At 51.6% G+C, this 25066-nt stretch overlaps 2 protein-coding genes across 2 annotated transcripts; one reads left to right on the top strand and one right to left on the bottom strand.

The window, feature by feature from the left end:
• Nucleotides 1-945: 945 nt before the first annotated feature.
• Nucleotides 946-2346, top strand: LOC142988594 (gap junction alpha-3 protein-like). Its single transcript, XM_076137793.1, has one exon. It carries the CDS (start codon nucleotides 946-948, stop codon nucleotides 2344-2346), a length of 1401 nt encoding a protein of 466 aa, XP_075993908.1.
• A 6131-nt stretch (nucleotides 2347-8477) lies between these two features.
• LOC142988595 (zinc finger MYM-type protein 2-like) lies at nucleotides 8478-24996 on the bottom strand. Its single transcript, XM_076137795.1, has 24 exons — nucleotides 24908-24996; nucleotides 20012-20698; nucleotides 19454-19622; nucleotides 19175-19329; nucleotides 18589-18737; nucleotides 18311-18473; nucleotides 17933-18145; nucleotides 17673-17823; nucleotides 17404-17519; nucleotides 17147-17272; nucleotides 16787-16937; nucleotides 16534-16706; nucleotides 16236-16430; nucleotides 15980-16121; nucleotides 15602-15723; nucleotides 15367-15517; nucleotides 14998-15135; nucleotides 13946-14139; nucleotides 13663-13834; nucleotides 13326-13477; nucleotides 12931-13045; nucleotides 12150-12392; nucleotides 11778-11922; nucleotides 8478-11531 (listed from the first exon to the last, which is right to left on the bottom strand). Exons 2-24 carry the CDS (start codon nucleotides 20681-20683, stop codon nucleotides 11297-11299), a joined length of 4242 nt encoding a protein of 1413 aa, XP_075993910.1. The 5' UTR covers nucleotides 20684-20698; nucleotides 24908-24996; the 3' UTR covers nucleotides 8478-11296.
• Nucleotides 24997-25066: the final 70 nt, after the last annotated feature.

The following is a 25066-nucleotide window of genomic DNA, read 5'->3' as shown; positions in this document are numbered from 1 at the left end:
ATAAGCTTCCGGTTGTTGGTGTGATCAAACGGAGCCTTTGCTGGCTGCTTGATGTTTATTTTGGTCTCCTTCAGGCGGGGACACATGAACGCATCGTGAGCTCCAGTCCATGGATTTGTTACCTTTAACACACCAACGTGTCAGTAAGTCTGTCTGCCGACCGAGATGAGATGATCAACATCACACATTTGCTTTCAGTCTTCAATCTAAACTTCATGTTCCATTTGTCCCAATTTAAATAAGTTTTTCCTGTTTTAAAGCCTTTTCAAAATAAAACGACCCAAAAGTCCAGCTAACTATGATTTTGGTGGTGGTTTGACTTTTAAATTATTACATTAGCTTGACTTTAGTGTTACAGTGGACAGAGGGAGGGGGTGTGTGTGGGTGAGGGAGGGGGTGGCTGCATTTCTGTGTGTGTGTCTGTGTGTGTGTGTGTGTGTGTGTCATACCAGAGCCCCATCTCTGCTAAATGCTGTTTTGGTGCATTATAATGTTGATCTCAGCACATGCCTGTTGGGCAGTGGAGCGAGCGGGTGAGAGGGAGTGTGTGTGTGTGTGTGTGTGTGTGTTGCTGCCTCATACAGTACGAGCGGCTAAAAGCCTCAGTTTGAGGCTGATGCTGCGTTTTGGCTCCTGATCTGTTCTCTCTATGTGATGCCGCACCAAGCTTTCCAGTTCTTGTTCGTCTAATAGTTTTTACGTGAAATCGCGTTATGTCCGCTCGACACCTCCACTCTGCTTTTGGTGTCCTTTTGCGTGTGTGTATGTGCAGAGTGTTTAACCGCTGGGTAAGGCCTGAGGATCACAAACATTCAGAGCGAGGTTTGATGGGGGGAGTCGTTGACGCTTCTTCATTTACTCCCTTTCTGTCTCTTCCATCCCTTTCTTCCTTCTCTCTCTTTCCTCCCAGCCTATACTTTCTCCATAGGCTAGAAAGCTGGAAGCATGGGCGACTGGAGCTTTCTGGGGCGGCTGTTAGAGAACGCTCAGGAACATTCCACCGTCATCGGCAAAGTCTGGCTGACCGTTCTGTTCATCTTCCGGATCCTGGTGCTGGGGGCGGCGGCGGAGGAGGTGTGGGGGGACGAGCAGTCCGACTTCACCTGCAACACCCAGCAGCCCGGATGCGAGAACGTCTGCTACGACGAGGCCTTCCCCATCTCCCACATCCGCTTCTGGGTCCTGCAGATCATCTTCGTGTCCACGCCGACCCTCATCTACCTGGGCCACGTGCTGCACATCGTCCGCATGGAGGAGAAGCGGAGAGAGCGCGATGAGGAGGTGAGGAAGGCTACCAGGTTACAAGAGGAGAAGGAACTTTACAGAAACGGAGGAGATGCTGCGGCGAGAGGCGGCGGTAAGAAGGAGAAGCCGCCCATCAGGGACGAACATGGCAAAATCCGGATCAGAGGCGCTTTGTTACGCACATACGTGTTCAACATTATTTTCAAGACGCTGTTTGAGGTGGGCTTCATCCTGGGCCAGTACTTCCTGTACGGCTTCCAGCTGAGGCCGCTGTATAAGTGTGCACGCTGGCCCTGCCCCAACACGGTGGACTGCTTCATATCCAGGCCCACTGAAAAGACCATTTTCATTTTATTTATGCTTGTGGTGGCTTGCGTGTCTCTTTTGCTGAATTTGTTAGAGATCTATCACCTGGGCTGGAAGAAGCTGAAACAGGGCATGACCAACCAGTTTGCCCCCGACTATGCGGCGCTGCATCGCGCCGACATCTCCAGGCTGGAGCGCCTGGCCTCCGCCTCCAGGACCGCCCCCCCGAGCCTCAGCTACCCTCCCGACTACACAGACGTGACGGCGGGTCGCGGGGCCTTCATGACGCCTGTGGGGGCGGCGGCCTTGTCGACGGGGGAGTTTAAGATGGCCGACCTCCAGCAGGAGGAGGAGACCCTCTGCCAGCCCTCCCCCCCCTCCCACTTCTACAACAGCAACAACCACAGACTGGCCACGCAGCAGAACTGGGCCAACCTGGCCACTGAGCAGCAGACTCTGGAGATGAAGGCCGCCTCCCCCTGCCCCTCCCCCTCCTCCAGCACCTCCTCCTCCAGCACTAACAGAGAGCAACAGCATTCTGTCGACGCTGCACCGCTTCTCCCCGCCGCCGCCGTTAAAGTCCTGGACACGGCCTCCATGACAGGCGCCGTCAGCACCACCTCCACTGCAGGCAGCTGTGGCGAGGGAAAGAGCGAGCAAGAGGAAGGCCACGTCATCATCACCACGGTGGAGATGCACGAGCCTCCGCTGAGCGCCGGCACAGATCAGCGCCGGCTCAGCAGAGCCAGCAGGAGCAGCAGCACCAGGGCCAGAGCCAATGACCTGTCTGTATAAGGCTCAACACAAGCCACGCCCCCCCCCACACACACACACAAACTCACACACACAATCACATTCATAACAAACACAAGACAGCGACAGAAACAGGACAGAAAACAAATAGAAAATAGAAATGACAGAATGGTGCCTCAGTGAGCTGCAGGGGATCTTAGTTTGTCTCATGAGTATTTTGGAGACATCAGCTTTGTGATCACGTGTTCTTTGTGATCACGTGTTCTTTGTGATCACGTGAACACGTAGACCTACAACTGACTGATTCACTGAGAAAGCTTCTGATTGGCTTTGCTTTACCCACTATCCACCACAGATATTAGAACTGGAAAGGTTACCACTGGTTTATTCCCATGATCCTCAGCGTAAAGAGGCGTCGGCATAGCAGGAGGTGATACGGATCAAAGCATCACAATGTTCTCAACCTTCTGGTAAACAGCAGCACAGTGACAGAGGCTTTACCTCTGATACTTCCTCTTTGGCACATCTGGGACGCTTTTGAGTGTCCAATAGGTCGCACCAGGGCGGACAGGAGGGGGGATAGTTACTGTCCTTACCTAGTCAAAGATCCTTCATACAGGCAATCAAAGCCAGTGCCCCCTGGTGGTGGAGCTCTGTAGAGCCTTCAGTGATAGAGCTTGACAGAGAGGCAGAGCAGTAGCCAGAGCTGCAGGTCTGCTCTCCTCTGGACCAGGCTGCTAGGAACCACTTCCCCAGTAAAGGTCAAAGGTCATATGGACACAAACGAAGAAGTAAACACCTAAAGGAAACTTCCTGTTACACAGCTGAGCTGAGGACACTTTTTTTTCAAGCTTCACTTTTGTTTTCAGTCTCAGTTTTTGCTGCTAAATCCAGACTGTTTTCACTGTGAATGTTCCAGATTTATGACGGCAGGTTTCCTGGAAAAGAAAAAGTATTACATGCGATACTGACTGCCACAATGAGCTCAGTAGAACACAGAGCATGCATGGCATTGATCTGTGGGGTTGGAGTGGTTGAAGCTATGAAGCGTCCAGGCTTCAGAGATCACAGCACTTATTTAGCACCAAACCTTTATGAAGGAAACTAAACACACAAAAGACACGCATGTAAAATATGAGACAGACAAATGTAGGGTGACAATATCTCCAAAGCTCTTTCAAACTCAGACTCAGAGTTCTTTGGTTGGCTTGAAAATGACTTTTTACACTCATTTCCTTTTTTTAACTGAGTTCAGATTCCAGAGGGTTAAACACCATTAAGTGCTACTATTGCATCTTTGTACCGTTTGATAAACTCATGCCAGCACACAGAGGGAAGTACAGTGAAGTCACCAGCAGGGGTTTGATCTTCCGTGATGAGTTTGAAGCATCAAGTACAAAGTGAAACATAAAGAAGCAACCTTCCCATCCATGTTTATTGTACAAAAATGACAAGAATCTTTGTAAGCTGCATTTGTTTTTGGTTCCTAAAGTTTACATTTTACTAGTTAATGAAGATTTGCACATTTAGGTAAGAAAATGCTGTTCTATGCTGATGATATGGTTCTGACCCCCAACTCCCCATTCTGTTATCCTCAAAGGAACAAATGTCTTAATGCTAAAAACACGGTGGCTCTAAAGAGAAACGCTAGAGTAGACGAAAGAACTGAAATCTGAAATTGATGCTTGTGAGTTTAAAGAAAAGCAGCAGCGAGCGAAAGTCGGTGTATTTATATTTCTGTGTTCTCCACTTAGACGTCATATCAAACGGCTCCATGCTGAGCTAACGTTGGTTGGGTAGCTGGCCCTCCCCTCACCTGCTGTAGGAACCCTGACAGGAAGTGGTGCCTAAAGCCCATGGTTCCCGTGACTCCTCCCCCTCTCACCTACTCCTCCTCCCACCATGTCGCGCCGAGACGACTTCCCCGGCTCGTCGGGGCAGGAGGAACCATTAACCCTCTCATGCTCAGTGCTGTCTTAAAAAAGAACAAAGTGCCTTGTGTTTGAATGAATATTTTGTAGGAACGAGTTCATGTCAATGTCCATTTACCTCAAATGTTTACAAACTGTTTAATAAAAAACTGAGTAAATAAACTTTTTGCACCATTCTGCTTAGGGAGTTCACTTCGTTGGACTGGAGGATGATTCCTGAAGATTGTTAGTCCGGCTGGTTGAATTAGAGAGAGACCCATGGGGACGACATTCCGTCTCCATCTGTGGCTTCCTCGTAGACCCCGTCCCCCCGTTCCCCTGTCTCTGAGTTGTCTCCTCTGTAGGGCTGTCAGGCTTTCCTGGGCCTTTAGTTTGTTTGGTGTTGACCTCCTAATTACAACCTTGTGGTAATGCTATAGGCACTGACCTCTCACATGCTGTGGTTTGCAGTAGCTTGGAAAGTCCGGAGGGATGAAGGTCGGCTCCTGTACATCTAAGGTCACGTAAAGGTTAAAGTACCCTGTCTACTGCCCCCAGTGAAGGAGTTCAGTCTGGTTCTCCAGTGAAGGTAGTCTGGATTAACCACTGTGATGCAGATGCTCCACCGCTGAGCCCAAAGGCAAAGCTCTGTTTACCAGTGTCTCTACATTCCAACCCTCTGGTGACAGAAGAACTAATGAGTTTCCTCAGTAAGGTGACAGCACGAGGAGCTCGGACCTCAGGAGGTTCAGGGGAGACAAAGGAGCTGGCTGAGGTGGTCTGGGCATCTAATCAGGACGCTTCCTGAATGGCTGGGAGGTATTTATGGGCGTGTCCAAAGACAAGGAGACCACAGAGCCGACCCAGAATACACTGGAGCAATTTCAAATCACTGCATATCATATTGTAGAGATACAGAAGAAGGGCTCCAGAGGAGAAAAACTAGTGGCCAAAGATAAACGTTTTTACAAGGCATTCTAAAATCACTACATTCAGTCACATTAATTGTTTCCCAACCCTCTGGTAGTTAAAAGGCTGCTGGCTTCCTGCAGAGCTTCTGAGTCTCTCTGTTCCTCCCCTTGTAGACTCTTTGACCCCTGACCTCCCAAATGCTCACTCCTTCACTCTGCATTCCAACCGACGATGTGAGAATGTGACAAAGTACGAACCGGGCAACCGACCAAACTCCCTTCATAACCACATCCAAAAATAATGAAAGTGAGACGGGCGTGTCAGTCTTGCAGCATAGAGCGAAACATCGATCACGATCTCAGTCCGTTCGGTCTCAAGGACCCAGCGACAATTTACAACACTGTGCAACTCCTCATACACGTGAGCGAAGTTTACTTCAACCGGGAAACTCGTTGGGATCACTGAGCCTTACGGGCATCAGCTGGGAAACACATTACAGGAAGTGGCCCTGGGCTTCACTCTTCAACTGTGACATGTGATGTAAGACGAGCTCACAAAGTATAAGAACTATACCAGACAGACAGACAGACAGACAGACGTACAAGTTACTGATTTTGCAAAAAGCAAACTAACAAAGGTTAATGCTGAGAACACATATTTCTTCAAAATGGCGCCTCATTCACTGCAATAGCACCACTCTTCTCCACACACACACACGCACACAGTGACGGGAGCCCACCATGTCTCACTCGCGTTATAAAGTTGAAAAAGGAAAAAGAGTTCTCCTGCAGATGAGCTCATCGGCTAAAAGGGGGTGGGGTCTGATGAGCAAAGCCAAAAACAGAGTAGAATACATGAGTGCTGGGCTCTTGGGTCCAGTGGCTGCAGAGTGATGGGAGATAGTCCGTCTGTCAGCATGATGGAGAGGGACCAGGGGCCGAGAGCCGATAAGGGCCAGGGGCCGGGAGGGACCAGGGGCCGAGAGGGACCAGGGGCTGAGGGGCCAAAGCTAACTTACTGAGGCTTTTATTGCCTTTACGGGGGTTTTCTTGACTGAATAATGTGTTTTGTTTGTTTGTTTGGGGCTGTTTGCTGTGTTCACAGACATGAGGAGGAAGAAGACATCTGTCCTTATTCTCTCAGTTCTTTTTCGTTGTTGACCTGAGATCAGATGAGTTTCTGCACTCACCTGTCTGCATCTCTTTCCCTCAGAGCCCAGAGGCTGGGTTGTCAGAGTGAACCTGTGAGATTTGTGGTTTCCTTGCAGTTTCAGGCTCCATGTGACCCTGTAGTGTGAAAAGTGACTCTGCCGTCTGACTGCAGGCCTCCCAGTCAGCGCTGGCACGAGGCTATTTATAGTCTTTAATCACCAAACAAATTCACACTCAGCCCACAGCACAAATACCTCAGGCCCCCTTTATGTATTTCAGGAGTGTGATGAACCTGAGGCTCATGGAAACATCGCCGCTCCTCACACACAGACCTTTCCAGTTTGGTACTCGGCTGTTAAACTTCACGCCGCGTTCTTCTTCTTCTGAACATCAAAACATGAAGCATCAGAGCTCAAAAACAAAAATATGGTGCACAACAGTTACAACATTCAGGAGTTTACTTGATAAGCTGAGACTTCAAAGGGTTAATGTGCTCAGTTAGTCTAATGTCTGAACTTTATAGTCATTTGATGAACCAATCAACCACTACAGAGAGACAGACCGAGGGAGAGAGAGAGGGAGACAGAGAGAGAGACAGACAGAGCTCTGCAGTGACACCTACAGATCAGATCAGTGTTAAATCTAACGTACGTGTTTCTACAGGGACAAACAGAAAACTCCACTGGGATTCAAACCCACAGCCTTGTTCCTGTGAGGCAGCAATGAAGGTTGACACCGCCACACACACTTGTCTCAGATAAACTCTGCCCTGTCCTTCAGCTGCTCTGGCGTGTCTCAATGTGTGGCGGGTCTCTCTCTCACACACACACACACACACACACACACACAGTGGTTGCATCATTAAACAGTGACAGGCGTTATGTTGTGATTCTAAAGGCTTCGCTGCCCATCAGAGGCCCTGATCACCGCCTTTGCCCCCCCCGGCCTTGCCCACATGACCCTGCTGAGCGCAGCGTTCCCTTTGTGGCCCTGAAAGAGCCAGGGATTGAGCCGAAACAAAAAAAAACCACGAGGGGGGAAAATGTTTTTACACCTGCAGGCCCGTCTGTGCGGGCGCTCAGGGTCGGGCCGGCTTTACTCTGGAGTCTGGCCAACTCTGAGGGAGCACACACACAAAACACCACAACCCTGTCACTGTGGGCTCCACGCACACACACAGAGTTCATACCTCTGCCAAGGCTGAGCAGCTATCCAACCATAACAGCTTATTGATGACACAGGGATCAGAAGCTTTGGTTTGTGTTTGTGAGAACAGGAATGGTTCCACTAAGAGAGAGACCAAGGAGAGTATAAAGCTGTAGGAAAGGTTATATAGATAGATGAAGAGATAAAGCTACATCACACACACACACCTCGGCCCTTTAACCTTTTCAACAGGACTTGTGGAGTAGCCGCGCCTACTCCTGCCATGCTGTCCGTCACGTCCAGATAACGCTCGCCGCCTCTCTGTCACATCAGGCCGTCACCTTGCAAAAATGGGACACGATGGCAGCGAGAGGGAAAAAAGGTCAAGAGGGAGAGTTAGGCACCTCGGGCCTCAAACACTTGAGTTGGACAGGAGGACGTGAAGGTATCGTTTACACACAGGAGCCTCAAGGGGGCGACACTGGAGGCGTGACATCACTGAGGGAGAAGCAGCAGGGAAACCAAACACTTCCATTCAAAACATTCTGCTTTCATTGTCCGATTAAGGTTTTGTCAGGTGTTTAATGTCACATGTTCATATGCTTGTGGGAGTTAAAAGCAGGTCAAGTCTAAAGGACTCATCCAGACTTTATACACTATACTTTATCAACCCCACACATTTATTAACTGTTCTATTCTCCCTCACTGCAGCATTGCTGTGCACACTGTGTGAAACCAGCATTTAAAGTACTGTCTCTTTAAAGTCACCCCTCCCAAATGGCCATGCTCTGTTTTGATTGGTCAGCTTCATCAGGCCACACCCACAGACAGAGTGAATCAGTGGCTTGCTTCCTAAACAGTGGGTGTGTCGGGCTCAAATCCCTGTGCTGCATTCAGGTGCTCATCAGAAGGTGGTAAACACCAGTGCCCCACACGAGCTCAGTGTTTGAGTGGAGCTTCAGGAGGTGAAGCTGTGATTCTGTCTTCTTTCTGTTAACCCTCAGGTTTACAGTGCAGTGAATAATGGAGCCTCATCACAGCATCTTCTTCTTCTGTCTGCAGTGTGATGACGACGCAGCAGATCCTGAGTCACTGAGTGAAAACCATTTAGCTTAAATAAGAGCAGGTTTGGAGTTTTCAGACATAAATACATTTACACAGGAGTTCAAACAAGCTGAGGATTTGATAGAAAAATAAAGTCTGAAATAGAGATGTTTTTTTGTTTTTTTTTTAGAATAACACTTTCTCCAATTTATTGAAACAAACAGAAATTAAGTTCCAAATAAATGTCATGAGATGAAGGTAAAAAAAAAAGAAAAAAGGACCACATAAATAAAAACATCAAATCAGTGAGCAGACAGAACTCCTGACTGTTCAGCTCCCAATAAAGCGTGAAGTATAAAGTCCAGACCCTCTGTGCCACAAACCTCTGCTCTGCGGCGCTCTGGAGGACGGAGCCACGCAACAAGCGCCCGGGTCAGAGGGACGAGTGAGGGACGAAGACCCAGAGAAGGGACGACCGGGGCAGGACAGACGCAGGACGGGCCCAGAGTAACAGACGTCCTTCATCATTAGAGGGCGACCGTGTCCTCCTGCGCCGACACCCATTATCCAGCAGGGGGAGCAGAGAGCTCAGGGCCGTGAGGGACAAAATGCCGTCCCAGTGGAAACAGAAACTAATCAAAGATAAATAAATAAGCAGTCATTTTAGGAGAAGGGTTCTCAAGCTGAAGGTGCGTTCCCTCTGTGTGGCCTCCGCTCGTCTCACAGATATTTACACTTCACCGTCTGGGCCTGGTGTGTCTGTAATGCTACATCACATGGAGTCAAGTTCCTCTGACGCAGCAGAAGGAGCTGCTTCAGTCCTTCAGTCTGAGTCCCTCACCTGAGAACAACACGCATGTTGTAGGAGAAGCGGGATGACGGGGGGCGCTCTCCAGCCTCTCCAGAGCCCCACACACACACACACACACACACACACACACACACACACACACACACACACACACACACCCACACACACAGTTAGGACAGTCAGAGACGCCACATGATGCGTCGATGCGAGCGTGCATCTGCCAGGCGAGACAGAGCATGGGGAGGTGGGTTACCCTGGCGACGCCCTGACCCATTTCCAATCAAACACACTCATTCACTCATAAATCATTCACATTATGGATCAAATCTGGCGTCGTTCATGTGAACTCACTCCATCAGCCTGAAGCCTGAGAGTGAAGCGACTGAAGCTCACTGTGAGTTTGTTTTGAAGCAGGATCCACCTCTGCCTGCTCTTCCTCCCCTGCCGGACTCTTCCTCATGCTGGGATCACGTACAGGCCGTCTGTGCGTGCGTCTCCATGGCAGCACAGATGGAGCGGCGTCTGGTGTAGTGAGCCTGTAAACGCCGTGACTGAGAGTTGAGTTCATACCTGAAAATATTTGTGACAATCAAAGAGTTTCTCCCACTCAAAGAGGTACAAGAGGCCGGACTGTACCAACACCAACACCTCCACCAGCGTGACTCCTCCCTCTTCCGTCCACCCCTGATGCACTAAGAAGCAAAGCGGTGATGGGGTGCGTTTGATCCCGCCTGTTCCTCCTAAACCAAGCAGGACTCTGACTGAAGCTCCACCTCACTCTGTTCAGACATAAAACCACCAACGGCCTAAAATCACACGGGCGGAACTCAACGTTAACTCTGAGGTCCAAACCGCGAGTGCTGGTATCTGCTCTGTACGAACACAAAGAGAAGAGAGGGTGGACACCAGCAGCGTTTCCTTCAGAAGACGACAACAACAACCACAGGTCCATGGAGGCTCTGAGATGAGTGCCAGTAGGTTAAGTACACTTCAATGGTAGCAAGGGGCTGAAGACCTGGAGAGGGAAGTTTGATTTGGGCTTTAGCAGAGAAACCCTGTGAAACGCAGAGAGACACACACACACATACACACCTGGCCACATGTTCAGTGGGGAGACACCGTCAAACTAAAGCCCCATCACTTCCTGTGGCTCTGCTTCTGGACCTGATCCCCTGGCTCCTGCGGTCCCTGTAGGTACTGGACTTGTGGCTGATGCTGCTCTGCCACATACTGACCTCTGACACCGTCACTAAACCTGCCGCCCGTCTGTACGTGGATACAAACGCCTGGATGATGGTGTAATCGTTCCTCGTCTCACTATTGGTCACGGCGTCTCATCCTCTAAAACCTTCAATCTGTGCAAAAACCTAAAAAGCGCATCTTAACCGGGTCAGCTTGTTTGACTGAGGAGGCGTTTCTGTTGCCTTGAGCGGGCAGAAGGACACTTCTTGGTAGTCGCCCGGGGGCATTGTCTCTGGAGCCAGGAGCACGGAGAGCGGCCGGACGTTTGAAGTATAAAGTTAACGGAAGAAGGAGTGTGGATTTCCTGACGTGGACTCGTGGTCGCTAATGACAAGAGGAAGGATTACAGTCTGACAGAGTTCTACAGATGTACCGACTAATCTGACTTCATCCCTCTGAAGGTGAATTCATGCTAAACGCTGAGCGGCTACAAGGTGCCGAGCTCCTTGCCCTCCCCTCTCTCCTTGCCCTCCCGCTCATCCCCACTAGTTCTTCTAGGTTGGGAGGACACGGTTTGTCCCCACATCTGCTTTTTGACCCAAATAAAGAAAAGGCTTGGAACGTGCGAGTAAGCGCTTCCTTTCCCCCCCCGACCTCCCAAAGACCCCAGCAGCAAAGTTTGAGACTGAGCTCCAGCTTCTTAGGTCGTTCTCTCTCAGCAGGTCAGGCAGGAGGAGGAGGAGGAGGAGGAAGAGGGCCAGAGAGGAGCACATACCGCTAAGCTGTCCTGCTCTTCCGACTGGTTCAAGCTCTACTAACCCAAGTCCAAGTCATGGCTACTTTCCCAGACCTTTTCCACCCCCATCCTCCTCCTCCTCCTGCTCATCCTCATCTTCCTCCAAGTGTTGTTTGTCCGTGTATATGTCCCTGACCAGGAGGACCCTGGTGAGGAGGCTTTCCAGGAGGCTTCGCTCCAGCGGCGACGAGCCGAACCAGATCTTCTCGCTGGGACTGTAGGACAGATCCGGCTGAACGTAGAAGACATCCAGACGCTCCCGCAACGACGGTGGGCTGGAGGAGGAAAGAGGGGAGAGCAAAGGAGTGGAAATGTAGGGAGAGGGAGAGTCAAGAAGAACAGGACAGAAGGGAGAGAGAGAGTCCTTCTGTTAACCATCTGACTCGTGATCATCTGGAGCTGTGAGTCTGTGGAGACGTCCTCAGAACACAAAAGGTCAACACGGAGGTTCAGAATGTGAACAGCAATGAGTTCTAATCACAGGACGTCACAGTAAGCTGAGGCAAAGGGACTCCACCCACCACTTGGACCTGTAGACCTCGTACAGACGGCACTCGTGCTTCTTCACGGGGCAGCGGACAGTCGAGCCTCTCAAGTCGTCGTCTAGTCTGTAGTCCGGGTCGCCGTCTTCTGCCTTCCGCTTCCTTTTCCTAGACTCTCCTTCCACTGCGACGGAAAGACGACAACGTTAAAGCTTTTCAAGATCAGAGGGTAAACATTGACACCATGACTAAATAAACAGATGCTGGCAGAGTGAAGACTGCAGTGATCTTCATCTCTTACGGACCGTCTCCCAACTCCTCACCATGACCTTTACCCTTCCATGTGTCTGCAGACGGCACAAAGCCACCTTGCTGATACTGAACATCAACCAGCCAAGGAGAGCGTCTCACCATGGTGATCCTGAGAGATTGAAGGCACACGGATGCAGACAGCGGTCTCCTTGGTGACCGGATGAACAGTGTCTGGGCCGTAGACGTTGGCGAAGGACAGACGAAGGTGCTGCTCCACCGTGCGCAGGCCGAAGTATTTGGTATTCAGGTAGACCAGCGAGCGGAGGAGGGCGGCGGGACTCTGCTCGCCGATCTGCTGGCTGCTACACAAGCACTGCTCCTCCACCCGACCCCACAGGGAGCCTGCAGAGAGGGGAGACCACATCAACGCCATCGTCTAACCTAAGATGGTGATGGGGCGGCGTGTGTTGAATTGCTCATGTAGACTTTAAACCCTGTAAGTGTTTGTTTCCTTATTCAGGCCTGAACGGGTGGTGTTGTTTACAGATGAACATACGTGCTGTGTCCTCATATGACATCATAGTGCAATCACAGAGTGTCAGGATGTGAACAGCAGAAGAGTTCTAATCATTGGACACAGACCCTGATGCTTCATCTTCAGTCTACAAGTTTACCTTTACAATCAAGTCTTAAATTAACACTTTGAACATTTTGGTTTATTTATAATGTAGCACTTGTTGGTCTATGCAATAATGTAGCTATATTCAGTTATGGCACTGATCTACTACATGTGTTGTGTGTGTGACTGTAGGCTTGAAAAGTAACACAAGCAAACCGTAATAGTGATCGATAACAGGCCCAGCTTCAAATCAAATGAGCATCGTCTCAATAATACAAGCCCTGTAGCTCACAGGCTAACGTAGCTTTGTGGGCCACTCACCATCAGGAAGCACACTTGGCTGCCAGTCCTTCAAAACCTTGTTGAGCTCCTCACCAAATTGCTTGTAGCAGGGGTCACCAAAGAGGTCGTCCTTCCTGCCTTTGGCATGAAGATGCTACGTACGTACACACACACACACACACACACACTTAAATGTTGCATGGATACCAAATGTCTTCTCAGAGCTTCATGTCTGTGTCCTCATATTTAAAGAATCAGCATTGTTGCTCAGGATGTGAACAGCAAAGAATTATAATCACTGGACAGACACTTTACCACCAAAACACTGAAACTCCACGACTCCCACATGTTCATGGTTGTAGGAATCCTGCTGTTGGCCAATGTTCAACTGTCAACGTCTGATTTTGAAGCAGTGGATGTGTTTGTGTACCAACCTGCTGGATGCCCAGGCAGAGGTAGAGGATGCTGTCGGGGGCGTATCGCTCGCCGTTGGGTCTGCAAACCTCCCTGACAAACTGAGACAGAGCCACGTTCAGCTCCTTTGAACTCAGCGCCAGCAGGTTCCTCTTGGACCGGACTGCAGGAGCTGGAACAGAACGGATCTCTGTTAGAAGACCTGCGCTCCATTGTATGATGTGTGATCTTCATCTTATCTCACTGTCGCATCATCATTACCAATATCTGACTACGACTTTTGTCTTTAACAGGTGTGTCTCATAATCATCTGCCCTGAACTCTGAGCCTGCTGAGTGAATGTGTCAGGTAACTCACCTGGCTTGGAGCCGTCTGATTGGTCAGAAGACAGCACCCAGCGTTTCCAGGCATTGACGCCGTAGCGAGCTTTGAGAGGCAGCGAGCGTCCCTTTGAGTGTCCGTCTGCTGGACACGGGGACGATGGAGAGGCCAAATCTGACCCCGCCTCCACTGCCTGCCTCTTGTTGCCCTGAGACACACACACATTTACTATTAGTCCTGATGCTCAGAGACAGATGGCAACTAGACTATCAACGCACCAGATCAGAAGACGTGTGTGTGTGTGTGTGTGTGTGTGTACCCGTCTCCTGGGCTGAGGTCTTGACGCCGTCTTCTCCTTCTCCTTCTCCAGGTCCTCCTTCCCCTCCTTCTCCTCCTTCTCCTCCAGGTCCTCCTCCAGGTCCTCTTCCTCCTCCTTCACCTCTGTCAGAACCGGGGGCAGAGAGAAGCCCATGTCCTCCTCCATTCCCTCCAGCACCGGAGCAGGATCTGAGGCTACAGCAGGAAACAGAATTCATGAATAACTTCATGAAATATTCATCCCTCACATATTAAACTAAAGGAGCACCTACATATCTACAAAGGAGAGAAGGTGCCACTCATGCAGCTCAGCAACTCTGTGTGTGTGTGTGTGTGTGTGTGTGTGTGTGTGTGTGTGTGTCCTCATACGACATCATAGTGCAATCACAACCAGTCAGAATGTGAACAGCATTAGAGTTATAATCACTGGACACCTTACTGTACATTCAAGCTTCAACATGCATGAGCTCAGATCCTCCCCCTATGAGCTGCGTTGTGATTGGCCGAGACAGTAGCACCTTCTGCACCAACAGAGGCTCAGTTACACAATAAGCATCTCTTCTACATACCTCTCGGTAGGTCAAGCTATTTTGTACACACATGCAGACGAGTCCTGATAGAGGAGACAATGACCAGGACCAGAATAACCAGAGGGAGGAGTTAGGATCTCATTACTACAACACCAAACACACACAGACGCTTTTAGGTACCAGACTTTGGAAGGAAAGAGTTTATTAAAGCTAATAACTTATTTAACACGTCTCCCCTTGATCCCATGAAGGAGGAAAGACCCTGGGTGACATGAACGAGGTCATCATGAGGATGAGGTCATCATGAGGATGAGGTCATCATGAGGTCATCATGAGGATGAGCTAAGTTTACATGCACGCCAACTATCTGATACAGTACGTAATGTGCTGTAGTCTGGTAGAAACTTCCCTCATGATGAAGATACAGGAAGAGGAAGAGATCATGAAGTATTAAGATGCTGAAGCTCAAAGGACACAGACTGATTTAAGGGATGGAAAGATTCAGCACATGCAGGTCTTTAACCTTGTGGGAAGTCGGCCTCCAGGTCCAGGTCAGGCTGGTATTCCTCCTCCTCTTCCTCCTCCACCTCCTCTTCATCGTCACAGTTGCTGCCCGACTGCTCCCCTTCCCGCTCCCTCTTCAGCTCCACTGACTTCACATCTGAAACACAAGCAGACGCTGACACAGGGCCTCACTTCAGAGGTGGGCATGAACTTGAAGGGATCCTCAAGGAGGCCTGGGGTGTTTCCTCAACATCAAAGGTCAAGGGTCAACCTATTTGTCTCTCACCAAACGTATACGTTCATGTAGAGGAGCTTTAAGAGGCGTTAACCCGTGTTCATGCTCCATTCTACAGACTGTAAACATACTGTGGCCCCGCCTCCCTCATACCTGGCTTCTGCTCCTCTGCAACCACCTGAGCCACAGGTGGAAGGTCGGCCTCCTGGGGGTCAGAGGTCACCTCAGGTTTCAGCTCTTTGATGGCCTGGATGATTTGGTCGGCCCCCTGCAGGGTGGTGGGCAGGAACACGGGCACTGGGACCTGGAGAAGATGGAAGATGCGATCAAACTTTGACCTTTGGGAGACGCACTGAGAGGTGCTGGTGAACGGAGCGCCGTGCCTCACCGGTACAGGTAGAGCGAGTGGAGTGGGTGTGACCTGGGCGTACAGATTCATGGGCATGGGGATGAAGACGGGCACAGGTATGGGCACAGGAACGTACTCCCTCTTCACACCGTCGTCCACATCTACACACACACACACACACACACTAATTAACACAAACACCAGGCTGCAACGAGTACCAGGAAGGCTTCAAGCTGGATCTATAATGTAGGCCAGTGTCCTCATATGACATCATAGTGCAATCACAGAGAGTCAGAATGTGAACAGCAGAAGAGTTCTAATCATTGGACGCCTGACAGCCTGAAGTACAGGGACCTGAATCTGGATCTATAATCTAACAGCAGCTCTTCATCATGGCCGTATGTAGCGTGGTTTTACCCGTCTGTAAGGATTTGCTCTGCATGTGTGGTTTGCAGTAGGTGGCCTTGGTCAGGGTGAGGGGTTTGCAGAGCACCGCCTTGTTCTTGACGTCTCTCATCAAACCTCCAGCGGTGAATCCCACGCTGGCCTGGTTCACCAGCTGAAACGGCAACAGAACATCACAGCTTTGACCTCCAAACCCCCTCTCAGATCTGAGAGAGAGAGAGAGCGTAGGACAGAAGGAGAGATGTGAGGAGGATGGACTCTTACTCACCCCCAGTTTGGTCCCGGGCAGGCCGATCCCCAGGCCGGTGTTCTCCGGGCCTTTCTGCGTCACCATGATGGGCTCGTTCTGCTGGCAGTAGAACTTCAGCAGACACTGCTGGTCACAGAAGTGTTTGACCTCTGCCCTCCACATCACAGACTCACCCAGGTTCCCCTGCACCTTACAGCAGTCGCACCGCGCCGCCTAGTGGCCACAGGGAGAAACGTCACCACACCACCATCACCGCAAAACACACAAGGTTCTCCCAGATTCGTGGCAGAGAGGTCAAAGGTCACAAGCTGCGGACCTTGTGGTACCAGTCGTGGAACTTCTTGGCGCACGTCTCGCCGCAGAAGTCCCGCGTCATGCCGCCCAGCTGCCGCGTCACGCCCCTCTTACACATCTGGTTGCAGTGGTTGCAGGTGACGCATTTCAGACCCAGACGCTTGATGAACTCGTTCTTGTACATCAGTTTGCAGCCTGAGGAGAAGAAGAAGGGAAGCGTGAAGTGAAACTGGGACGTGGGCACAAAACGCAGAGGGGGCGTCGGCGTCGGGTACCTTCGCTGCAGAAGGGCCTCTTGACCCCGGAGAAGGTGATGGTGTCGTGCAGCGTCCTCTCCTCGTGGCAGTACTCGCAGAAAGTCACGATGCAGTGCAGCTTCTTGTAGTCCTCACAGCAGGTCTTACTGCAGAACTGGTACACCTTATCCTGCACACACACACACAAACACCTCCACATGAGCTCTCTGGGGGGTTCAGTGGTACTTCTGGACCCGGGCCGTATTGTAGTGATTGAGGACTTAGGCTCTCTGCTCTGTCTGGCTCAGCTTAGATCTACAGCGGGGTCTGGGCTCAGAGCATGATGGTGTGTGTAGGGTGGAGTTAAAGGGCGTCTGAGGTTTGTTGGGACTTTCTCACCTCCCACTCCAGCGTCTCAGGCTTCAGGCTGAAGGACCCTCGACAGTAGTTACACTTCAGCTGGATGGTGGCGTTTGTAGCGGGCGGCTGCGTCTGACCGTTGGTGGTGGTCTGGAGCGTAGTGTTCTGTAAAGGAGACGTCACCGTGGTAACATCCATCAACATACCTGCTTCAGACTCCCACAGCAGCTGTCTGTTCCCTCCTTTTTCTGTTGTTTGTGTTTGTCTGCTTGAACTGGAATCGTTGCTGGACTCACCTGGAACTTAGTGACGCACTGCGAGCTGCAGAAGTTGAGAATGTTTCCCTCTGGCAGTGTGGCCTGGTACTGAGGCAGGGAGTTCCTCTTACAGAAGTGACAGGTGGGCTCTGCACCTGCACACACACACACACACACGTCAAACAGCTGATACACCTCAGGACAGTGGTGCTTTGCGCAGAACTACTGGGATGTGCTACCCGTTCATTTGGTTGAGACTCAAACTTCTAAATGAGTCTTCACTGTGTCTGCAGGGCCTCTGTACTCACTGATGAAGGTGGAGGTCACCAGCTTGGCCTTGTTCATGCAGTTGACGGAGCAGTAGGAGGCCACGGTGCCGGCCGGGCCGACGCTGTGGAGAACCTCGCCTGTCTTAATCAGAGTCTTACACGTCAGGCAGCTGGCCAGCTTACTGTTGACCTGAAAGAGTCCAAGCAGATCCGCCGTCATCACCAAGACACTTGAGGAGCCGAGTCAGCTTCACCGGGTCGTTAGTGGAGCTCTGTGTCTCTGTTTGGGTCCACAGTACCTGCTTGAACTCTTTGACGCAGTTCTGGCAGCAGAAGCGTTTCTGCTGGCCGTCTACCAGCAGGAAGTGGTTGGCCGAGGCTCGGCTGGGCAGGTAGTCCCCGCACTGCTCGCAGCAGTTCATGATCAACCCGTTGGCCATGCGGTAGACGTTGAAACACGCGTCGCTGCAGATCTTGTGGGTCACGGTCTTAAAGCTGACCTCGTGCCGGATCTGTGGACGGAGAAACAGCAGAACGACAAATGAACTGAGTACCGAGTCGCTTCCCTCGTGCCGAGTCGTTCACACCAGAGGCAAACGATCACTCGATAGTAAGAAGTGTCAGTTTGTGAGATAGAAACTTCCTCCTACATTTGGAGCGATGTTGAGTGGGCTGACCTCTGTGAGTTTGCCGCAGACGGTGCATTTGGTTTTCAGGCCAGATTTGGGCGGGTTCTGCTTGTTTTCGTACGCACCCAGGCAGCCGGTGCTACAGAACTCCTGGAATGACTCGCTGGAGTCCACCTGAGCCACAATGGTCCCCTTCATGTTTGTGATGTCTCTGAAACACAAGACGGCAACAAAGGGACACATGAATGGGTTCTTGAAGAGGAGCAGAAGCTGGAGGTGTTCTGTCCGTCTGCACCTCTGACCCCTGTATCTCTACATGCCCTCACTTTTTACACATGGTGCAGCTCTTCTTGGGGGCGGGTTTGTGTGAGAAGGCAGAGAGACAGGTGGTGGAGCAGAAGAGGTGCGTGGATCCTTTCCTCTGGTAGGCTGTCTGGCCTTTCTTCAGAGGCTTCTTACAGTTGGCACAGGTCACCTGGAGTCAAACACATGAGGGGAGGATAAAGGATCAGGCGTCTGTCCGGCCCAACATCAGTCTGAAAGCTCAACTAACACTTTAACACACACACACACACACATCTCCCATGAGTCTTTGCTCCCAGCACAAACTAAACTTTAAAGATATTTCATCATGACTGCTGCTTTGACTCATTTGATGTAAATGAGATGAAGAGTAAAGTCTGAACGTGGCTGACCTGCATGTACACTTGTATCTGCTGACATCTAGTGGACACCTACCGCACTACACACAAGTACAACAGTAGAACATGGAGTGATACAGGAACTAACCAATGAGCTCCATCAGTAAACTAATCAGTCTACAGTGATGGCTGAGGGAACATCTATGTCTCATCCTCTCCTGTTTGCCTGGTTGCTTCATGATGGAGCTCCCAGTGAGCAGGCAGAACTCACCTTGACTGTCCTGGCCTGCGGTTGGGGCCCTGAGGAGGAAGACGAGGAGGAAGACTGGCCCGGCGGTTTGGGCAGGGAGGTGGCGGGTGACGGAGAGTCCACCCCCGTCTGCTTTTGGTTGCGGGGGAATGAAGCTGACTGGGAGATCCAGGAGTCTGAAGGGGGGGGGGGGAAGGAGGAGCAGCAGCAGAGGCATCAGGTCACAGCGCCTCCATCAGGCTGATGAAGATAACAGAACTAAAGCGGCCCGGTCCAGCTGGCCCACCACGGGTCCTGTACCTGTTCTGTTGTGGGTCCCCGTGTCCCCGTTCTGCACCAGCTGACCCACAGGTCCTGAGCCACGCCCGGGGTTGAAGGAGGCGGTGGGCCGAGGGGGCGAAGTGTCAGCGTTCAGGCTGAAGGCGTCGCTGATCTGCAGGTCGTTCTCTTCTGCAGAACCTTCGCCTGCCTGCAGACAAACTGGTTCAGTTTAGTTTGACCAACAACTACACACACAGTTACCACGGTTACACCGCATCAATCTCAACATTTTACAAACAATAATTACATTTAGATATGAATCCTACTTCAAACACGTTCCTTTACGTTCCCTCCTGGACGGATCGTTTATTCTTTAAGTAATATGAACATTTATAGAATCAATGATGTCAAACATTTAGTGTTTCATTGTAGCAAAAGAATGGAATCGTGGCTGAAATCAAAGGAAATAGTTTCTTAAATAACCCTCATCATCTTTCACTCATGTTTCCCAGACAGATCATAGATTCATATCTCACATCTCTGTGAGGGTCAAAGGTCAAACAGTTAAGCCCAGATGTCACAGCTGCTGTGCCTCACCGCTGTGGCAGCCGAGGCTCCGCCCTGCAGCGACGTCACCGAGGTGATCATCAGGTTCATATCTGCCTGCTCTTCCGTCGCGAGTGACAGGGCCGTTGCCGTGGGAACAGAGGAGCTTCCTTTCTGAGTGCCGGAGCCCAGCGTGGTGACGCTGGCGATCCTGATCTCTGAGTACGGCTCGGTGCTGCTGAGGCCACTGGGCGAGGGAGGGGCAGAGGAGCCTGCAGGGGGCGCCGGCGAGGAGGGGGGGGGAGTGTCTTTGTGTACAGAGTCCTCCTCGTCGTCAATGACGATAGGCTCTGTGGCTGAGGTTGTGGTTGGCCCTTTAGGTGGGGTGGTGGGGGCGCTGGAAGACACCGGGGGACTGGGGGTCTGGGAAGGCCGGGTCTCTGTGGACAGGTGGACCTCCGCCTCTGTGCCATCTGTGCTCACTGCGTCTTGGGACTCGGAAGCCTGGGAGGCCTCCTCCCCTACGAGAACTACGTCATCGTCATTGTCCTCCACGCCGCCATCTTTGGCAGCTCCGTCTACTGTTTCCATGGAAACTGCCTCCCCACTCTCCTCAGGGGAGGGTGTGGTCTGCCGCGGGGGGGAGGGAGTGGCGTCCGCCGGCTCCACCTGCTCCCCTGCCTCTTCTGCTACGACAGGGTTTGGTTCTGCCTCCCCGTCCATCGCTAAGGCAACCACCTGGAAACACAAACAAAAGGCAGAGACAATTAGGCGATCACAAGGACCAGCAATCAGTTTTATGATGTTTGACAGCCCTACAGGTGGCTCAGCTGTCCCCTGAGGACCCCCCTCCCCCCTACACACACACACAGCGTCCTCACACCTGGTGAAGGCTCGTTACCTGTGTGTGTGTGTGTGTGTGCGCGTGCGCGTGCGTGTGCGTGTGTGTGTGTGAGTGTGTGTGTGAGTGAGAGAGACCACAGCCTGCTTTCACTGTGATCCGTCTCCTTTCCCCTGACATCATGGAGACTGAACCTCACTGGCTGCTGAACTCCTGGAGACACAATCAGGCTCTGGTAGAAAATACCAGATCAATATCAGACACCTGATGATTATTAGAGACTTAAACACAAATTATGACTTCATGTATTATTTATTGAGCACCCAGAGGCTCCATCATCACGCTGCAGCTCCAAACCCTCAAACTTTACTGCACAACCACAGCTCGCGTCTTTCACCTTCTATAGAGATATATGGACCTGTGTGTGTGTGTGTGTGTGTGTGTGTGTGTGTGTGTGTGTGTGTGTGTGTGTGTGTGTGTGTGTGTGTGTGTGTGTGTGTGTGTGTGTGTGTGAGAGATCAGCTCACTCCGCTCTTGTTAAACGGTGTAAAGGTGTCATTGATTGCTTGTTGGTGTCAGCAGAGATAAGATGAAAACACTGCGACGGTGATTAAAAGGATCTAAAGTAAACACACTGTACCGCAGTACGTTTGGTGCTCTCTCACTCTCTCCCTCTCTCACACACACACACACACACTCTGCAGGACACATCTACGATACCTTTAGCTAAAACACGCTGCCTTTTGGAGCCCCCTTGTTCCTCAGCGCCCCCCACAGGGCAGCTGTAGTATAACTGTAACTGTAACATGGTTTAGAGGCGTGGCAGCTTCTTATTGTTTGGTGCTTTGTGATCTCAGTTTGATGAATTGTGCGGCACGGCTGGGGACAGATTGGTCAGCTCCCCCAGTTGGGAGTCATCTGGGACCACATCCTAAGTTTGATGGCCCAATTGTGGGTCACCTGAATGTACCGCCCAACACTAGGCCTCAGCTCAGTTGTGATCCTGTTCATGAGTCACTTCCTGTTACATTCTTGCATCGTTTGCTTCCTAAGATGTCACAACAACGATGGCGAGGCAGCAACAATCAAGCCAATCATTTCTGACTGCATTTACGACAGGAAGTCACTGCGAGGCGACAGGACGGCGAGACGTCTCCAGTGCAGCGCGCCTTCCCAGCACCGGGGGCAGCGCTGCTCTTCCTCCCACACTGCCGTCATCTTCCTCCCCAACAACCTGGTGCTCCACTTCTCCTCTCACCTGTCATCTCTCTCATCCTCCCCCCACACGTCGCTCCACACAGCTTGTCTCTTGTTGCCACTAGCAACCAGTGAAGCTACACCTTGGTTGCTGTGGTAACAGTACCACCACAGGGACATGTTCTCCGTGCTCTACATCTGGGTACAACAGAGTTGGACTGATTGAAATACCACCTTTCTAATGACACACACGCTTTTATAAAAGGTGCCCCATTGTGTCTTAGTGTTAGATGTATTCAGGACATCTCTGTGGTTGTGCTGTGGTCCTTAGCTTAGCTTGGAGGAACATGATGATGGATTAGCTTCAGCTCAAGTTTCCTGTTCCAGCTCTCCACTGTGTTACACACTACACTACACACAGTGGGCATGGAGGCCTCACTTGGATCAAACACGCCCTGTGATTCCCCACCATGAGACAAAGGTGCAGCAGGGCCAGAGGTTCTGCTGCTGGACGCCAAGCATCATAACAGACTCCTGCACTGAGCTAAGATCAATTCTTCATGCCAGAAGAACACAAACTGGGCAGAAACACCAAAGCTGCGTGAGAAAACATCTCTCATTCTGTTGAGCAACTTGACTCTGGCGCTGCTTCAGTGTTTTGTTCATGTACATGTCACACACATTATCTGCAACTACTACACATGTGTAGATGTGACAGCCCAGCACGGCAGTGAGGCATCAGCACATCAAATTGCTGGAATGAGGATTTACTCTAATTGTTATTATTCATGAGTGGGAATGAGCAGATTTCTCATTCTAGTTTCTCTTACAGTGATGGACACACATATAACATCAACCACTCCATTAATAATAACAGTATTCTGTTTATTTCTCAATGAAATGATACAGCTCTAATGCACACACACACACACACACACACACACACACACACACACACACACACACACACACACACACACACACACACACACACACACACACACACACACACACACACACACACACACACACACACACACACACCATGTGACAGGAAACAAGCCAAAGCAGTAAGATGTTCAAGATCAATAAGATGCTGCTGAAGGTTGAGGTGCATGATTAGTTCCTCCTGTGCTGCACAGCCTGACCTCAGCTTCAGCCTCAGGTCAGAACCAACTACTGGCTGACTGCTGTCAGGACATGAAGGAGGACCTGAAGGAGGACCTGGAGTGCCCCCTCCCCCTACGTGAGCAGCTCACTTCTAGGGCCTGTGATCACACCAACAGAGGGCCGCTCTGTGCAGCTCCGCGGTGCTCTGAGGGGGGAAGTCTGGTCCAGACTGCAATGCAGAGATATGAGCCGGGACGATCAGACGGCCTCAGACCGGAACCAGGTGCGACCACAGCAGCACCTATGGGTGCTCCTCTACCTCCCCCAACTGTCCGCTCATGATGCCATGCTGACACCGGTCACGAGGTGGACACGTGCACACGTTTGCGCCAATTGCGCAGATTACAGCCGACTAACAACACATCCGCACAACACAAGCGCCTGGAATGAATCTTACGTAAGGCTGATGTCACTGATGAGTGGTGCGTAATGCGCAGCCAGCAGAGCGGCTGGCGGCTCATGTTCTGCTCATTCCAGGTACCTGGCGGCTCAAAGCTAAACTGCACGTAGACCACACAGCCCTGACATGAATGAAAGCCAGCCTACCACGCGTCCGGGGCCGGCCGAGTCCCGCGGCCGTGTCCTTCATTAGTACCTCACCGGGGAGGGAACCGCAACAGCTCCTGTCCCGTCCAGGCGCCGGGAACGCGACCCGATCCGAGCCCTTTTTCCTTTGGAGCAAACTTGGCTCAAAGGAACCGGGAGGTCTCAAACTTTGACCAACAAGAGTCCGGGGGGAGGCAGCAGCACCTGGGCCCCCCCGGCCCCTCCACACACGGCCCGGGCAGGTCCGCTCTCAAGTGGCTGAAACGTGGCTTGGGGTGTTCCGCTCCGCTCCCACCCCTGCCCTTCCTGGCGCAAACAGCCATTGGATTAGCGGCGGATGGAGGGGAGGAGAGCACAGACACACAGACTGCGCCATTGTTGGCTTAACAGCAACATCAGCACGAGTTAAGCGCGTCCAATAAGTGGAAATGACGCTGAAAGGAAGTGAAATGCGCGTCGCGGAGTAAACACACACAGAGAGAGAGAGAGAGAGAGACATGCATGAACGCAGCCGTGCCGGCGCGGGGACGTGCGCTCTGCTCCACAGCCTCGTCCGGCTCCGGTGCACCGTTTTCTAGCTACACACACGCTGACGCCAACTAAACACAACCGGAAACGGATTTTAAAGGCTGCTTCGTATGATACCTGTGACCGTGGGGCTTTTAATTGGACCGCGAGTCCCGCTGCGCCGAGTCCAGCCTGGCGCAATCAGTGGCAAATATACGCAGTGGCCACCTGGGGCGCCCTAGAGCTCCATATTATATGAACTGCCTTCGTTTGTGTCATGCGGTGGTAAACAACGCGGCGCAAAGATAATCCCGCATCGTGTTTAGGTGAGCTAGCGGCGGGGCCACCGCGACCCACGGGCGGCTCTTACCCCGGTATCCCCGCACAAGCTGCCCCCCCCCTCTCCCCTCCGCCTCCCCCTTAGCGGAAAGCAGCGCTGCCTGTGTCCGCCATTAGGGAGCCAACTGAACAATACTGAGCCCAGAGGCGGCAGAGTCACAGCGCGCACCGAGCTCCAGCATTTCTCCCCAATTTAACTCTTAATTGCGCCACAAAATGTGTCTGCTCGCCCCGACGCGACCCCCACAGGGACGCCGGGACCCCCGCCGGCCGCCCCACACAAGTTCCCTAAACTTTGTGAGATTGGAGGCAAGAGCGGGACGTAAATGAGAGTGAGGTTGGCTTACCGGAGAAGAGCTGAAACACTGAAGCGCCACTTTTGTGCCTTGACATTAATCCCGGGAGCGCGTGCGCACTACGTAGAACTTTCCGGAAGATCGTCTCGAGACAAGATGGCTCACTCCGCATCCGGGCGAGGGGGGACTCACGTGACGTAGCGCGCCCCC

The sequence above is a fragment of the Genypterus blacodes genome, unplaced genomic scaffold (assembly GCF_046128005.1).
Source record: "Genypterus blacodes isolate CSIRO-AG114 ecotype Tasmania unplaced genomic scaffold, CSIRO-AGI_Gbla_v1 ptg000337l_1, whole genome shotgun sequence".
Classification (NCBI taxonomy): domain Eukaryota; kingdom Metazoa; phylum Chordata; class Actinopteri; order Ophidiiformes; family Ophidiidae; genus Genypterus; species Genypterus blacodes.
Note: the sequence above shows the minus strand (reverse complement) of the source record. Positions and strands in the feature narration are given on the sequence as shown.

Coding starts and splice junctions, on each gene's coding strand:
- LOC142988594 (XM_076137793.1), top strand. CDS start 946: ATGGGCGACTGGAGCTTTCTGGGGCGGCTGTTAGAGAACGCTCAGGAA.
- LOC142988595 (XM_076137795.1), bottom strand. CDS start 20,683: ATGGACGGGGAGGCAGAACCAAACCCTGTCGTAGCAGAAGAGGCAGGG. Junction 15,724..15,979: donor GAGCAAATCCTTACAGACGG/GTAAAACCACGC, acceptor GTGTGTGTGTAG/ATGTGGACGACGGTGTGAAG. Junction 13,478..13,662: donor ATCAGACGGCTCCAAGCCAG/GTGAGTTACCTG, acceptor GTTCTGTTCCAG/CTCCTGCAGTCCGGTCCAAG.